We start from the raw sequence: 18,074 nt of genomic DNA, 5'->3' as shown, positions 1-18,074 counted from the left end.
TTCGTCCATCTGAGTGTTCAGGAGTTTCTGGCTGCTCTTCATGTCCATCTGACATTCATCAAGTCTGGAGTCAATCTGCTGGCAGAAGAACAACAAACAACATCCTGGTGGTCACATTTCTACCAGAGTGCTGTTGAAGAGGCCTTAAAGAGTCCAAATGGACACCTGGACTTGTTCCTCCGCTTCCTCCTGGGTCTTTCACTGCAGACCAATCAGACTCTCCTACGAGGTCTGCTGACACAGACAGGAAGTACCTCACAGACCAATCAGGAAACAGTTGAGTACATCAAGAAGAAGATCAGTGGGTATGTGTCTGCAGAGAGAAGCATCAATCTGTTCCACTCTCTGAATGAACTGAATGATCGTTCTCTAGTGGAGGAGATCCAACAGTATCTGAGATCAGGAAGTCTCTCCACAGATGAACTGTCTCCTGCTCAGTGGTCAGCTCTGGGCTTCATCTTACTGTCATCAGAAAAAGATCTGGATGTGTTTGACCTGAAGAAATACTCTGCTTCAGAGGAGGCTCTTCTGAGGCTGATGCCAGTGGTCAAAGCCTCCAACAAAGCTCTGTAAGTTGTAGGAAATAAAAATGTGAACTATATTGAAATAATAGTCACCATTCAATGAGGTTCTTTGAAGTCAGCGTCACTTTAATTCAGCAATACACAAATCTTACACAGACAGCACACAGCAGTTATCTCTTCAAGGGTTCTTTTGTAACAAATATCACTAATGAAACAGCAGACTTTCATCATTATTTAAATATTGTGCTGTCTTTAAAGAAAAAGTAACTTCTTGCTTGTTTTTTGTTTCTTTATATTTACTTTCCAGGTTGAGTGACTGTTGCCTCTCAGAGAGAAGCTGTGAAGCTCTGTCCTCAGTTATCAGCTCCCAGTCCTCTAGTCTGAGACATCTGGACCTGAGTAACAACAATCTGCAGGATTCAGGAGTGAAGCAGCTGTGTGCTGCACTGGAGAGTCCACACTGTACACTTGAAACTCTCCTACTGCCATCAGAAAAAGATCTAGACGTGTTTGACCTGAAGAAATACTCTGCTTCAGAAGCGGTTCTTCTGAGGCTGCTGCCATTGGTCAAAGCCTCCAAAAAAGCTCTGTAAGTACTCAGATAGTTGGATTTATTTATTATTATTTAGATACTATGCTGTCTTTTTAAAATACCTAATAACCTATTTCTTCTTTTTTTTCTTCATATCTCCAGGTTATTTGGCTGTAACCTCTCAGAGAGAAGCTGTGCAGCTCTGTCCTCAGTTCTCAGCTCCCAGTCCTCTAGTCTGAGAGATCTGGACCTGAGTAACAACAACCTGCAGGATTCAGGAGTGAAGCAGCTTTCTGCTGGACTGGAGAGTCCACACTGTGGACTGGAAGCTCTCAGGTCAGATCAAGTTATACTTTGTCTTTGAAGTATTTTTCTCAACTATGAAGTTGAGCTTTTCTAATGTCAGGATTTCTCATTCACAATAGTTTTTTACCAAGATGTTGGTGAAAAAATGGGATTTTCCAGTTTATCTTTCGTTTTATAAAGTAAAGAAACTGATCTTTACTTTTATATCATGTGATTGAGATATTTACATCTGTTTATCACAGATTCTGATGTGTTTCACTTGTATCTCCAGGTTGAGTGTCTGTAACCTCTCAGAGAGAAGCTGTGCAGCTCTGTCCTCAGTTCTCAGCTCCCAGTCCTCTAGTCTGAGAGATCTGGACCTGAGTAACAACAACCTGCAGGATTCAGGAGTGAAGCAACTTTCTGCTGGACTGGAGAGTCCACACTGTGGACTGAAGACTCTCAGGTCAGAATTCATCAACCTTTTTAGTTTAGAATACACATATAATAAAGTAAATAATCATACGTTCTTGTTTTCTTCATCTGTCAACCAAAAGGGGAAAAATATAAAGAAATAAACAAATGAAGCAGTTTCTGACCAAAAAGGTGAAGGCTGAAGCATTTGCTCATAACACCGACCCTTTTTACATGAGTCTTTAGAGTAGATCCCAATGTACATAACAAACACAAAACATTTATAACCTTCAGAGGATAAACATTAAACCTGTGTAGGATTGTCTCTGCTGATGTGATTTGTCAAACCAGTTTTTTCTAAACTTCAGCAGCAGAGAATTACTTTCTATGCAGATTTTTATTGTTTTCTTTTGTTTTTGTTGTTGAATTATTAAACACCACTGATGAGTTTACAGATTTCTAACATCTCATTGGACCGGTCTGTAAATTTCACAGTCATGTGATAATTAGCAGATAACTTGAATTTTCTTTCTTTCCTAAATTGACCTCACATATCATGGCATTTAAGTGAGCTGTTGCAGGATAATTTCCATGTACTTTCTGTCTTATACACCACAGTAATCAAGAATCAAGATACTAGTTGAACATTTTGAAAGTCTAATTTCTTGCCTGCTTATGTCCTACTTTTACACCTTCAATAACACAGTGATGCTTTTATAAAGGGTTAGGGTTAGGTCCATCACAGTGTTTTTTGGCCAACCAGTGGTTCCACTCGATGAATCTGAGCTTCATCTTCAGAGCTGTGGGTGTTCGGTTCCCTCTGGAGCCGTATCTGTACGCCAGGCTCTCTCAGTGTGTATGAGACGCTGTCTGTAGATGCTCAAAGTATCTCTGACGGTTGACTTGATAATGGATCTAAACAACCTGCAAAAGTTTTTGATTCTGAGGGTTTTATAGATATATATATTGAGTTTAATGAAAAGTGATACCATTATAACAGATATTCATCTCATAAATTAACGTAAGGAACGGAAAACCTGTCTGACAGGTAGAAACTCAGAGTTTCTTAAAGAAAACCTGTCAGCGAGCAGGTTATGTTCACAGAGTCGGTTACCATGGTGACTGACTCAGAGTTTCAGTTACCTCTCTTTCTGGAACAGATAACAGGGTTTTACTCATCTCAGGGTTAACTTACTCTGCGTTTTCACATAACCCACTTCCTGGAAACCCCCCCAGTACTCTCATACTGTGTGACATGTGTGTTGTTTTGTGTGTTTGCAGCCTGTCAGGATGTCTGATCACAGAGGAAGGCTGTGCTTCTCTGGCCTCATCTCTGAGGTCCAACCCCTCCCATCTGAGAGAGCTGGACCTGAGCTACAATCATCCAGGAGACACAGGAGAGAGGATCCTGTCTGCTGGACTGGAGGATCCACACTGGAGTCTGGACACTCTCAGGTATGGACAGACAATGTGTGATAGAGGAGGAAGAGCTGGAAACATTTTCTCTGTCAGAGCTGATCACAGATCTCAACTGAATCTTTGACTTTTTCTTCTTTCTAACTGAAGTTTCTTGTAAATGTTGAAAGTTAAACCTGATTAGATTCAATCAGGGTTTCAGAAGGATTGGGATAGTGAATTCAGATTGGATCAAAGTGTATGAAAGCCCAACCCCACATTAGAAGAGAATAATAAAACAGTAGACTAGAGCCATGTAACGTCCATGTTAGCATGCTGAAAGAGAATGTGCTGCTCTGACCCCCCTCCTCCTTTCAGCCTGCAGCCTGCTGGAGTCCGATGGTTGACACCAGGTCCTTGGAGGTGTAAGTGTGCTTTTATTTTTATTCTTTGTTTTATTGTCTGTGTGCCTGTATGTGTGTAGAACATACATTTATTGTTAACACATTTTAGGTAAATGTCCCAGATTCAAGGTAGAAAGAGGCATAAGACAGGCATGCAGTATTTTTCCTCTTCTATTTATTGCAGTCACAGAATTACTAGCTATAACGGTTAAAAATGAGAACATAGAAGGATTAGACATTAACAACCACAAATGAATCATAAGTCAGCTGACGATACAACAATCTTTCTAAACAATAAAGAACAAATTCCATTGGCCTTAGAAAAAATAGAGTTGTTTTCCCAAGCTTCAGGTCTACGTTTGAATCTGAACAAATGTGAAATCATGAATATCCATAGTTGCTCCGAATCTTCAACGTATAATATACCAGTCAAAAACGATATCAGATACCTAGAAATGTGGATAACTAAATGTTCAGATACTAGCTAAGATAATGTTGACAAATGTAGACGAACATGAAATAAGTGTTTGCAAAGGGATCTGACACTGTTTGGGAGAACAATGTATATCTAGAATAATCTATCCTGCTTACTCTCTAGTAATTCCTCCAAGGATTATTAAAGACATTAACAGAATAAATGTTAATTTCATTTGTAAAAATAAACTTGATTATATGAGAAAAGGATCATGAGGAAGGAGGAATAAAGGCAACTGACTTTGAAATAATGAATGGAATATTAAAAATGAAATGGCTCCAATGGTTTCTAAAGAGTGAAGAGATATGGTTCTCATTACCCAACTTTGTATTCAGTAAAGTGGGAGGGATTCAGTTTTTATTAGCGTGCCACTTTGAAATATGTAAATGACCTATTAAACTCTCTAAATGATTCAAACATAACTTCAACCCTCATAATGTCCCACTATGGAATAATAGAGTCATATAGAGCAGAAGGAAATCTATATTTATGGAAAAACAAATATGGTCAATTACACATTTACTGGACGAAAATGGAAATATACTTGATTTGAATGAATTCAATACTAAATATAATATTGATGGCTCTATTGAGGTTTATAAGAAAGTGACCCAGAACTTTCCAAGAATCCTTATTCAGTCGATTAAGAACAATATACTGAACATGCCGACACCGAGTTTGCGTAAGATTAAAATCCACTATGTGAACGAAAAGTGTAATAATACGTTTTTGAGACAATCCCTTGTAAATAGCCTCTATCCCGGTAGAACAAGGAATACACTTATTTATCACTGTTATGACAAGGTTGAAATATAGAGAAAGAAATACATTTTAAAACAATAAAGTGAATTCATAAGAAAAAGGTTTAAATTAGAAAAGTGTTATTTTTGTGGCCCAAATGTAGAAACAACAGAGCAGCTGTTTTCTGAGTGTGAGGCTGTTCAGAAATGATGGAAATCTCTTCAGGATCTGATGTCTTCCAAATCCATACATGTGGATTTCCTGTCCTTCCAAAATATTCAGATGGGAGCAATCCTCAAAAATTAAAGGACTGAATTTTTAATAAATAACCTAATTATAGTAATAAACTATGATGTAGATAAATGTGGATTAGATAAGTCCTCCCCCTCATGGTCTGCACTTAAAATGAACTCTCTCTTTTTCAAAGGAGCTTTAAGAAGATAGATAATGCTCATGCTAACACATTGTATTCACTTATGGTTACATTTCAGCTGTGCTAAACCCCTTGCTTCCTCTTTTTATTATTTTATTTGTTCATTAGTATTATTATTTTTCTCTTCTTTTTCTTTTAACGTAATATTTAAATCATATTTGTTTACCTTGTATTTTCTCCCTTATTGTGTATTACACACACTGTGGCAGTAAGTTCTGCAGTTACAATACAGGAGGTGTGATGTTATAGATCAACTGAATGGTACATATGAAAAGTTTGAGTTTGTCATTATTTGTACTGTTCTATGGTTTAATAAACAAACATGGGGTGTATTACTACTTCTCTGGTTACATACAGATGTAAAATCTGGTGTTGAACTTCTATTGTTTCTATACTTTGTGCGGACTCACATCCAACTGCTGAAACATGAATGAAATACATCTATCCAACCTATAACTGTAGTTTGTCCAAGTGGTGTTGCTGTACATAACTGTCCAAGATGGCCGACTCAACTGCACACGTGCAACTCACATCGGGTTAGAAACAGATGATCGATCAATAACTGATCAATAACTGTGTTGTGTCTCGTTCTCTCCATCAGATTTCTGTGAACTCACACTGGATCCAAACACAGTGCAGAGAAACCTCAAACTGTCTGATAACAACAGGAATGTGACACGTGTGGAGGAGGATCAGTCATATCCTGATCATCCAGACAGATTTGATCACTATCCTCAGCTGCTGTGTAGAAATGTTCTGACTGGTCGCTGTTACTGGGAGGTCGAGTGGAGAGGAACAGTTTATATATCAGTGAGTTACAGAAGAATCAGCAGGAAAGGAAACAGAGATGACTGTTGGTTTGGAAGGAACGATCAGTCCTGGAGTCTGAGCTGCTCTGATATTCTTGGTTACTCTGTCTATCACAATAACAGCAGAACACCCATCTCCTCCTCCTCCTCCTCCTCCTCCTCCTCCTCCTCCTCCTCCTCCTCCTCCTCCTCTGTCTCTAACAGAGTAGCAGTGTATGTGGACTGTCCTGCTGGCACTCTGTCCTTCTACAGAGTCTCCTCTGACACACTGATCCACCTCCACACCTTCAACAACACATTCACTGAACCTCTGTATGCTGGGTTCTGGGTCTGGTCTGGTTCAGTGTCTCTGTGTGGTTTGTAGGAAGGAGAGTCTCCTCCTGTCAGAGAAACGTTTTCATGTTATTTAGTACCAACCTGATCTCTCACTGGTTGTAAATAGAGTTTGTAAAGCCAACATGGTTTCCACATGACTGACAGTTAGTTAGTCAGTCACATATATCCACATTTAAAAATCTGTAAAACAGAAGCTGATTTTCTCAGAGCAGATATCTCAGTCTGTTAGAGGACTGTTTGGAGGTTCGGAGGTTGTGGCTTTGATCCTTATGAGTCTCAGTCAATGTTCAAGTCCAACACCCAAAGTGAAACTCAGAAGCTCTCAGAGAGAAAACCAGTGTGAGCGAGCTTTTTAAACATGTTGGAAGAGTTTAGCCACTAACTATAACACACATAATGACAGGAAGTATCTGCTGGCCTATAGAGGAACTTTGTTCTTTCTCCTCTTATTTGCTTTTTTGGCTTCTTGTTCAATGACTTGTTTTTTTAATCATATAGTGGATTCAGAAACCAACATGTTTTTATGTGTGTCTCTTCTGGATGTGCATGTACAGCTGTCAATCAGCATGATGATTCATCCATTCATCTATTCATAGTTTTGTCTATTAAATGTCAGGAAATAGTCAAAATATTGTTTTTAACTTCTTTTTACAGTTTAATATTTAGTTTGTCTGTAAATCACATTGAATTGACCCAGTGTATGAAATCCATCCATCTTCTTGCCGCTTATCCGGGGTCGGGTCGCGGGGGCAGCAGCCTAAGCAGGGAAGCCCAGACTTCCCTCTCCCCAGCCACTTCGTCCAGCTCTTCCAGGGGGACCCCGAGGCGTTCCCAGGCCAGCCGAGACACATAGTCTTTCCAGCGTGTCCTGGGTCTTCCCCGGGGTCTCCTACCGGTGGGACGTGCCCTGAACACCTCACCAGGGAGGCGTCCGGGAGGCATCCTGATTAGATGCCCAAACCACCTCATCTGGCTCCTCTCGACGTGGAGGTGTATGAAATATGTATGAAATGCGCTATATAAATAAAGTTGTCTTCCTAAAACGCTGGTTATAATCTCACAGAGTGAAAGGCAGTGTCTTTAAATGTCTCATTTTGTCTGAACTAAAGTCCAGAACATCAAATATTCAGTTTATTATCATGTGAGACAAAGAAAAACTTCAAAAGGACTAAAATGATGATGAAGTGCTGATTTAGTGTTGATGGATAATCAATGAATGGACTAATAGTTGCAGCTCTGGCTGTATGTGAACAGAATATTAGAGGACAAACAGCTGACAGTTTAGTGCCTTACTAAATATCCACAATAAAAAGCTCATTTACACGATCATTCATCTGTTTCTAATCTTTTCATGTTTCTTATTTGCTGTTTTTGTGTTTTTACCAAGTAAAGTTGATCATTTGTATGTTTGTGTTACTCAGGCAGAAATAAATGGAACTGCTGTATCACCTGTTATGTCCAATAAAAAAAGGATGATCAATAATAATAGAAGCTTTAATTTGATCTGTCAACAGTTCTGTGCTGCTTAACTTCTCCATGAATACACACAATGCAGGATTATTCAAGTCTGGCTCAACTTAGCTTTGATTAGAAAAAGATAAATCATGTTAGTGGAACGATTTGATCTTTAACCCTCATGTCGTCCTCCGGGTCAAATTGACCCCGTCTCTCTTTTGACTGTTCTTTCCTTCTTTCCTTCCTTCCTTCCTCTTTCTTTCATTTTTCTTTCGTTCTTCCTCTCCTTCTCTCTTTCTTTCCTCACTTCCTTCCATCCTTCCTTGCTTGCTTCCTTCCTTCCCCCTTCCTTCTCTCCTTACTTACTTCCTCTTTCCCTCCCTCCATCCCTCCTTACTCGTTTCCTTCCTCCTTACTCCTTTCCTTCCTTCATTCCTTCCTCCCTCCCTTACTTCCTTCCTTCCGTCCTTCCTTCCTTCCTCCTCTACTTAAATCCGTCCTTTTTGTGTCCTTACTCCTTTCCTTCCTTCCTTCATTCCTCCTTTCCTCCTTCCTGACTCCTTCATTCCTTCCTTCCTTCCTCCTTTACTTCCTTCCTCCCTTCCTCCGTCCTCCTGTCCGTCCTTGACCTGAGGACAACAGGAGGTTTAAGTGACAGGAGGTTTAATTCAAGCCAAGCTTCTTCAAGTAAACTCAGATTTCTTTAACTGCGTTGATTGAATGCTCCTCAGATATCCATCTCTATATTTATTTATTATATGTATATATTGAAGTTTAGAATTTCTCTGTGGATATCAGCTCTGATCAATATCAACCAATAACTGAGTATGATGAATAGATGGAAACAGAACTCAGAGCTGTAATGACACACTTCAGCCAGCAGGTGGCAGCACACGTGTTTTTGATATTATCAGGCTAAAAAAGAAATCAGTTTGCAGCAGCATTTATATTCTTCTCTAACAAAGCAAATTATTTTTTCTACTTTACTATTGTTAGAAAGGCTCCCACTATACTACACTGTGACCGCCAGGGGGCGATGTCATACTACTGTGCCTCGTGACTGACGCATCATTCTTCTTCATGTTATTGTGAAAAGTGGACATTGCTCACGTTGTTGGAGAAGTTGTTGTTATTTATGATGCAGTGTGTTCGTGTGCGTCTATGACAAGGTGAGTGTAATATTTAGGCTGTTTATTCATTTGCAATGTTGTTGATATGACGGCTGCTATTGTTAGCCTAGCTGTTCATTTGGTTTACTGCCACTAATTGTACTAGAAGTTGTTCAACTTTGTAATATCAATATCATTCATAACGTGCTTATGGTATATATGTGTTATGTGTAAATGACCTTTAGTCTTGAATGTGTTATTTTTATGTTTATTTATTTATTTTCTGAGCATTCTTTAAGGCCAGGTTATTATTTCATTAGTTATAACGGACATTCAATTTGGTGCTTTTATTTTGAAAGTGTTTTCACCGGAAGTAAAGGGTATCTTGAGTTTTTGTCGTCAGTGTGTATGTATAGTTAAAAAAGCGTGTCTACCTGACGGGAGGAAAATAGTTAATGGTCAATTAGCACCTGGCTGATAAGGGCACAAGGTTTGTAATCATTTCTTTTCATGTTATGTTTAATGCTTAGCTCAAATTGTGGTGTTTGATACTGTTTGATGCAGTTTTATGGTTATACGTTTTAGCTAGCAGGAAGGCCAATTAGCATCTTATCAGTTTAGATTAAGGAGATAAAGCCAGTTATTTTATTAATTTGTTTATTAATGCAAATATGTATTTTTTGTTTTCTTTCATAGCTCTTACGGTGTGTTCAAAGTGTCCAAGGAAGGTTCTTAAAAATAAAAACACTGAACCATCAGTTAGAGAGTATGACCATCATTCAGCCGGGGACGCTACAGTAAGAGCTTCACCTCATCAGTCCCACCACACCGCTAACCAAGGATAACTACAAAGGGACTTGATGTGATGGTCCAAAGTTGTGGCACTCACTCAAAAAATGGAAGCAGCAGAAAACTTACCTTCAGACTACAGAGACTCCGACCAAGAAACGGATAAGGACAAAGACGAGGAGGAACTTCGTCGTTCTGGTCGCCTACGGAATCCCACAGAGAAGATGCTTGCATTTCAGAGAGAGGAGGCTCACAAAAAGGAGAAAAGGTTGATTCACATTTATGAGCAATGGAAAACCCAGGCACGTAAGGCTAAAGAGCAGCTAAAGCTAAACATTTCTCAGAGCGACATTGCAGCTCTTATAGACACACTAGAGGAAGGAAAGAATGATGTTATTAACCTGTATATGGAAATCAGAGATCACCTCACTCCATCCAGTGAGACAAGACGTCGTATTGATGCCTGTGAGGCAGTCACAAGAGACATTGTTAAGATTGCCTTTGAAAGGATATCAGGCATTGATGGAGAATTTAATAGTGAAGCAGCAAAGCAACGTCTTCGTGAGCTTCTTAACAACGATTATGCTCGCTCCATCTATGGATCTGCAGCTTCACATGCAAGTCAACTCTCCAGTAAATGTTCCAGCCAACACTCTGCAAACTCTGTCATAGCAGCAAAAAGAGCAGATGCTGCAGCGGAATTAGCAGCAAAGGAAGCAGAGTATGAAGTGTTATTTGAGGAGGAGAAACAGAAGGAAAGGATTCAACTCCTAGAGGAACAACAGAGGAGAGAACTTGAAGCTCAAAGACGTGAGTTGGAAAGAATAAAAGCAGAAAAGGACATAAGAGTTGCACGGGCTAGGTTTATAACCTATGACCAGGAAGTAATGAGTGTTCATTCTGCTGATCATAACACAAGGGAACAACAGCATGTGTCTCCTCAACAACCTGTGTCTTCAGCTCTCATTCAGCAACCCGCTAATGTCACAGTGGCCGCATCACCTGCACGGACAGACGTGAGTTATCTGGCTCAAGCAGTCCAAGATAGTATAGCTCTGAACAGACTCCCAATGCCAGAACCGTCTGTATTTACTGGTGACCCAATCCAGTTCATTGAGTGGAAGGCTTCCTTCATATCGCTCATAGATAAAAAGAACATTGCTTCAGCTGACAAATTGCATTATTTGAAAAAATATGTAGGAGGTCCGGCTCTAAAGACACTGGATGGCATATTTTATAGAAATGATGAAGAAGCCTATAAAAATGCATGGAACCGTCTCAACCAACGGTACGGTCAGCCCTTTGTTATACAGAGAGCATTCCGGGAAAAACTAGCAAAGTGGCCAAAGATCCATCCAAGAGATGCTGAGGGACTCAGGGCATTTGCTGATTTCTTACAGTCATGTCAGGAGGCCATGCCTTATGTCAAAGGTCTTGACATTTTGAACGATTGTGAAGAAAATCAGAAACTGGTTCAAAAACTACCTGATTGGACAGCATCACAATGGAACCGAAAAGTCACTCAAGTCATGAGAGATGAGCAGGAGTTTCCTAACTTCAAAGATTTTGTCATCTTCATTGTAACGGAGGCAGAGATTGTCTGTAATCCTATAACTTCGTTCCACGCTCTCCACTCATCAGAGACTAACTCAGAGAACCGTCATCTGAAAGAAAGGAAGTCTAAATCCAGTGTTTTCCATACACAGACAGTCACACAGAATGAAACTCATGGACAGTTAAAAACAGGTTCAAAGCCACCCTGTATGTTTTGTCATGACAATAAACATCACCTCCATCGTTGTCCTGAGTTCAAAGAGAAATCTCTGGAGGAACGGCGGAGATATGTGAAAGAAAAGAAACTGTGCTATGGCTGTTTGAAGTCAGGCCATAATGTCAAGGACTGCCGCATTAGACATTCATGTGATAGCTGTAAAGGAAGACATCCTACGCTTCTACATGATGACAACTACACTAAAACCAAACCCATGTCAGTCTCAAATCAGAACACCACGGAAGAAACAGCAACCACATTGTCTCACAGTGTGGAGACTGAGGAACCATCTTCCAACACTTCAATGATCGTGCCAGTGTGGGTTTCCTCTGTCAGCAATCCAGGTATGGAAAGGCTTGTTTATGCCCTGCTTGATTCCCAAAGCGATACAGTCTTTATTGACCAGGAAGTTAGCAGTAGTCTGCAAACAGAGACACATCCTGTAAGGCTGAAGCTAACAACAATAATGGGAAAGGATGCATTAATACACAGTCAAAGAGTGTCTGGTCTGAGAGTGAGAGCTTACAGCTCTGCAAACGCCATCAATCTCCCTCCTGCTTACACCAAGGATTGTATACCAGTGAATCGAACACACATTCCTACCTGTGAAACGGCAAGGCACTGGAATCATCTCATCAAAATAGCAGATGAAATCCCACCACAGCTAGAGTGTGAAGTCGGTCTGTTGATCGGCTACAATTGCTCAAGGGCACTGGCACCACGGCAGGTAATCCTTGGAGGAGACAGTGAACCATTTGCTGTTCGCACAGACCTGGGGTGGAGCATTATAGGCGGCTCGTCACCACACCATGACTCACCAAGCATCATCAATATGTGCCACAGAGTTGCTGTTAAAGAGCTTCCTCCAGTGACTCCAGCAGAGGCAAATAGGGTTCTCGAGTCTGACTTTAAGGACACTAATAATGATGGAAAGACTGTGTCTCAGGATGACATCCTCTTCCTGAATATTTTGAAGGAAGGAATTCAGAAGAACATTCATGGACACTATGAGATGCCACTCCCCTTTAAAGAGAGACCATATCTCCCTGACAACAAGAAACAAGCCATGGTTCGGCTCAGTCACCTTAAAAGAAAGCTGGTGAAGGATGATAAGTACAAGGAACAGTATGTGAACTTTATGAATGAAATCATCAGAAAGGGTGAGGCAGAGGAAGTTCACGATCAAGGGAAGGAAGGAGAGAAATGGTATATCCCCCACCACGGAGTGCATCACTCCAAAAAACCTGATAAACTTCGTGTGGTTTTCGACTGCTCGGCTAAGTACAGGGGAACTAGCCTAAATGATCATCTTCTGTCAGGCCCAGACCTGCTGAATAATCTGAATGGTGTTCTTCTCAGATTCAGACAGCACAGTATTGCATTGATGTGTGACATAGAAAAAATGTTCCATCAGTTCTATGTTTATGAAACTGACAGAGACTATCTACGTTTCCTCTGGTGGAAAGATGGCGACTTTAATGAAGAGCCACAGGAGTTCCGCATGAAAGTTCATCTCTTCGGCGCTGCGTCATCACCAGGATGCGCTAACTATGGACTGAAACAACTTGCTAAGGACAATGAGAGTCTGTTCCCCCTTGGCTCACAATTCATCATGAAAGACTTTTATGTTGATGATGGTGTCACTAGCACAGCAAATGTGGATGATGCTATTCAGCTTGCACAGGAGGCACAGAAGCTCTGTGCTATGGGTGGACTGAGATTGCACAAGTTTATGTGTAATGACAGATCTGTGCTGGAGAGTATACCTCCATCTGAGCATGCTACTGAAGTGAAGGCTCTTGACCTGGCCTTCAATAATGTGACTTTAGAGAGAGCCTTGGGGATCCACTGGCACATTGATTCAGACACCTTCAGATTTCGTGTCTGCCTAAAAGACCAGCCAGCAACACGACGTGGTATACTGTCCACAGTTGCTTCCCTTTACGACCCCCTGGGGTTTGTTGCCCCTTTCCTGCTTACTGGAAAAAAGGTGCTTCAAGAAATGTGTAGGCACGGCACAGGCTGGGATGATCCCCTTTCCAGTGAACTGCAACCAGCGTGGGAGCGTTGGAAGAATGATCTTGCAAATTTAGAGAAAATCCCCATACCACGCTGCTATGTGCCCCCTGGCTTTGGACAAGTCTTGAGAAAGGAGCTACACCATTTCTCTGACGCAAGCACAAGTGGTTATGGCCAGTGTTCATATTTGAGACAGGTGAATGAAGGTGGAAGTGTCCATTGTGCCCTGGTTATTGGAAAGTCCAGAGTAGCTCCAATTAAGGTCACGACTATCCCCAGGCTGGAGTTAACAGCTGCTGTTGTGTCGGTTGCAGCAAGCAATATCCTGAAGGAAGAACTCGGTTTGGCAAATGTTGTTGAGTATTTCTGGACTGATTCCAAAGTGGTTTTGGGCTATATCAACAACGAGTCACGTCGGTTTCACACCTTTGTGTCAAACCGTATACAGAAAATACATCTCAACTCATCTCCTCAGCAATGGAGATATGTCTCAACTAACAATAACCCTGCAGACCTCGCCTCTAGGGGTTCTAGTGCAACTGAGATTCTTACATCAAGCTGGTTCACAGGACCTCGGTTCCTATGGGAGAAAGAGATACCTCCAGCTGCAGATGTTAGTACAGAAATACAGATTGGGGATCCTGAAGTGAAAAGGATTCAGACGCTAAAAACACAGACACTTGAACAATTCAGTCTCTCAGACCACTTGTCAAGGTTTTCATCATGGTCGAAAGCGACCCAAGCAGTCTCTCGTCTCATTCGTCGTGTCAGAGGTGATAAGTCAACAGATCACAGCACTGTACAGGAACGAGAAGATGCACGCTGCATCATCATAAAGGACTTACAGAGGCAAGTCTATCCAGAAGAGATAAAGCTGCTCAGTGAGTTAACTCAACTTCCTACTCAGAGTAAACTGTTTCAGATGGATGCCTTTCTTGATCAAGATGGACTCCTCAAGGTGGGAGGAAGACTAAAAAATGCATCACTCCCTACCTCAATGAAGCATCCAGTAATTATACCAAAGGATCATCCCATTACCAAAACAATAATTGCTCATTGTCATGAGAAGGTTCAACATCAAGGAAAGGGCATGACAGTTAATGAGATCAGATCAAATGGATATTGGATTCCAGGAATCAACAGAGCTGTGGCAGCGCATCTGCATCAATGTGTCACATGTCGGAAACTCAGAAGGTTCACAGAAGAACAGCGGATGGCAGATTTGCCGTCTGAGCGTGTGAATCCATCACCACCATTCACCTATTGTGGAATGGACTGTTTCGGTCCATTTCTCACAAAGCAAGGACGCAAAGTACAAAAGCGATACGGTCTGCTTTTCACATGCCTTTGTTGTCGAGCTATCCATATTGAAATGCTGGACGATATGTCAACAGATGCCTTCATTAATGGACTTCGTTGTTTCATTGCCATAAGAGGAGCCGTACGCGATATAAGATGTGATCAAGGATCTAACTTTGTTGGAGCTAAAAATGAACTAAATGATGCTCTTAAGCAATTAGATGCTAATCGTCTGACCACGTTCTTGGCTGAAAGGCAGTGTGATTTCAACATGAATGCTCCACATGCAAGCCATGCTGGAGGTGTATGGGAGAGACAAATCCGAACGGTGAGGAATGTTCTTCATTCCACTCTTTCACCCTCATCAGGCAGGCTGGATGATTCCTCTCTTCGGACATTCTTTTATGAGGCAGCAGCTATTGTGAACAGTCGACCACTCACAGTTGACAATCTAAATGATCCAAATAGTCCACAGCCACCTCCTGGCAGATTCATCAGAGAGGACATGTATGCTCGTAAGAGGTGGCGTCATGTTCAGTATCTAGCGGAGCAGTTCTGGGGTCGGTGGAGAAGAGAGTACCTCTATAATATTGCCACCAGACAGCACTGGCATACTCCAAGGAAAAACCTCACTGTCGGCGACATCGTGATGGAGAAGACGGATGATCTGCCTCGCAATAAGTGGAAGCTGGCTAAAGTTGTAGAGACAATGACTGATAAAGATGGACTGGTGAGAAGAGTAAAAATTCAGATTGGAGACCAAAAGATAGAAAAGGAGGGACAGCGTTCTGGCAAGCCATCCATTGTCGAACGTCCAGTGCAGAAGCTGATCCTGCTCCTAGAGACTGGTTAACCACATTCTTCACTTCTCAACCATATCCTTTACAGTATGAAGAGCTTATGGACATTGTTATAGACTTTGAGAGTTAAAGGTCATACTGAGTTTGGAAATCATTTGTGTTTTACATCCCATATTGTGATGAAAATCGGTTATGATTTGGTGGGAGTGTAAATGACCTTTAGTCTTGAATGTGTTATTTTTATGTTTATTTATTTATTTTCTGAGCATTCTTTAAGGCCAGGTTATTATTTCATTAGTTATAACGGACATTCAATTTGGTGCTTTTATTTTGAAAGTGTTTTCACCGGAAGTAAAGGGTATCTTGAGTTTTTGTCGTCAGTGTGTATGTATAGTTAAAAAAGCGTGTCTACCTGACGGGAGGAAAATAGTTAATGGTCAATTAGCACCTGGCTGATAAGGGCACAAGGTTTGTAATCATTTCTTTTCATGTTATGTTTAATGCTTAGCTCAAATTGTGGTGTTTGGTACTGTTTGATGCAGTTTTATGGTTATACGTTTTAGCTAGCAGGAAGGCCAATTAGCATCTTATCAGTTTAGATTAAGGAGATAAAGCCAGTTATTTTATTAATTTGTTTATTAATGCAAATATGTATTTTTTGTTTTCTTTCATAGCTCTTACGGTGTGTTCAAAGTGTCCAAGGAAGGTTCTTAAAAATAAAAACACTGAACCATCAGTTAGAGAGTATGACCATCATTCAGCCGGGGACGCTACATTATGCTGATAGATAATGTTCAGGTTATTATTTCTATGAACAATATTAGTCAATAACGGCAGATCTGGGGTCAGTTTGGTCATGTGTAGTGATCGTGGGTGCAGCTATATTTTGCGGCTTGTGTAGCCAGTGCGGTCTGCCTTTGATGTTTAATGAAGCTCGTTGAGTGCTGTATATGACTGCATAGATTATTATTTGGGTTATTATAGATATATGGTGCAGTTTAGAGGATAACTGTATATTGTGGGAATGTGTAGGGGAAAGTTAATGTACTGGTGGGAATGTTTGTATACTGTATTTATTATACTAGTAATAGTGCAGTGTAATATTAACACCAATGTTGTTATCTGTTTGTATTTATTGCAGAAACCACACATACAAACAAACTACTCTAACAATACTGTATACCTGCCCTGTATACTGTGAACGTCCTGCACCATCAGTAAAGTTTCCCTAACTGCAATAAACTCTCATCATTGTGTCCTGACACACGCCCAGGGGCGAATGACCCTAGTGAACCATCCCCTGAATTACTGTCCATATCATAAACCTCCACAATAACAATGTTTATTCTCTTAGATCTTCCTCAAACTGTCACCACAAAGTTACAGAATGAAATAAAAATCCTTAAAATACCATCAATAGATCCTAATCCACCCTTAAAAACTAGATGTGTTTGGTAGCCAGAGATTTCATCCATCCATTTATCCATTAATGTACCGTACCGTCTTCTTCCTCTTATCCTGGTCGGGTCTCGGGGGCAGCAGCCTAAGCCGGGAAGCCCAGACTTCCCTCTCCCCAGCCACTTCGTCTAGCTCTTCCCGGGGGATCCTGAGGCGTTCCCAGGCCAGCCGAGAGACAGTCTCTCCAGCGTGTCCTGGGTCTCCTACTGGTGGGACGGGCCCTGAACACCTCACCAGGGAGGCGTCCGGGAGGCATCCTGACTAGATGCCACGGAGGAGTCGCGGGTCTACTCCCAGCTCCTCCCGGATAACTGAGCTTCTCACCCTATCTCTAAGGGAGAGCCCAGCCAGCCTATGGAGGAAGTTCATTTCAGTCGCTTGTACCCACAATCTTGTTCTTTGGGTCACTACCCAAAGGTCCAGAATCTCTTCAAAGCCGTCCGGAAGTCGTTTTCCATGGCCTCACCGAACTCCTGCCATGTCTGGGTTTTTGCCTCAGTGACCGCCGGAGCTGCACTCCGCTTGGCCTACCAGTACCTGTCTGCTGAGGTATGCAAGAGTATTCAGCAGTCCATGCAGTCCATCATTGTAGTGAGATACCAGTTCATCTGTGATGGATAAATTGTCTTTGCTGGGGAAGTCATTGATTCCATTAGAGAGGGCCAACAAGTCAATAGTGTTGATGTTTTGGAATGTGACCATAGTTTATTAGTCTTGGATAATCTTAGATTGACATTGCAGGATATTAACTTGTGGTCTGAGATAGGCAGATCTGAGGCACAGCAGTTATGAGGGTTACACCAGAACAGCAGATTAGGTCAAGAATGTGTCAAGGCATGAAGTAAAGTCTGTTGTAAAAGCATTGTTGATTCTATCCAAGTGAATATTAAAATCACTCAGCAATAGTAAATTTGAGGTCACAGAACATAAGGTTATTAAGAAGGCAGAGAATACCTGCAGGAAGGCATTGTTCGGCTTGGGTGGTCGATAAATAGTGGCGAGGATGGTAGGAGTTGGGCCCTTGAT

The 18,074-nt window shown here is 41.3% G+C and overlaps 1 protein-coding gene across 1 annotated transcript in view; it reads left to right on the top strand.

Moving 5' to 3' along the window:
* LOC128362363 (NACHT, LRR and PYD domains-containing protein 12-like) overlaps positions 1-18,074 on the top strand; it is a 94,742-nt gene that overhangs the window by 18,221 nt on the left and 58,447 nt on the right. The window contains exon 9 of the mRNA XM_053323103.1: positions 15,291-15,297. Within this exon, the coding sequence (XP_053179078.1) occupies positions 15,291-15,297 (7 nt within the window). The remainder of the gene's footprint in view (positions 1-15,290; positions 15,298-18,074) is intronic.

Source organism: Scomber japonicus, chromosome 7 (assembly GCF_027409825.1).
Source record: "Scomber japonicus isolate fScoJap1 chromosome 7, fScoJap1.pri, whole genome shotgun sequence".
Taxonomy (NCBI): domain Eukaryota; kingdom Metazoa; phylum Chordata; class Actinopteri; order Scombriformes; family Scombridae; genus Scomber; species Scomber japonicus.
The sequence above is the reverse complement of the archived record's forward strand: the minus strand, read 5'-3'. Positions and strand labels throughout refer to the sequence as shown.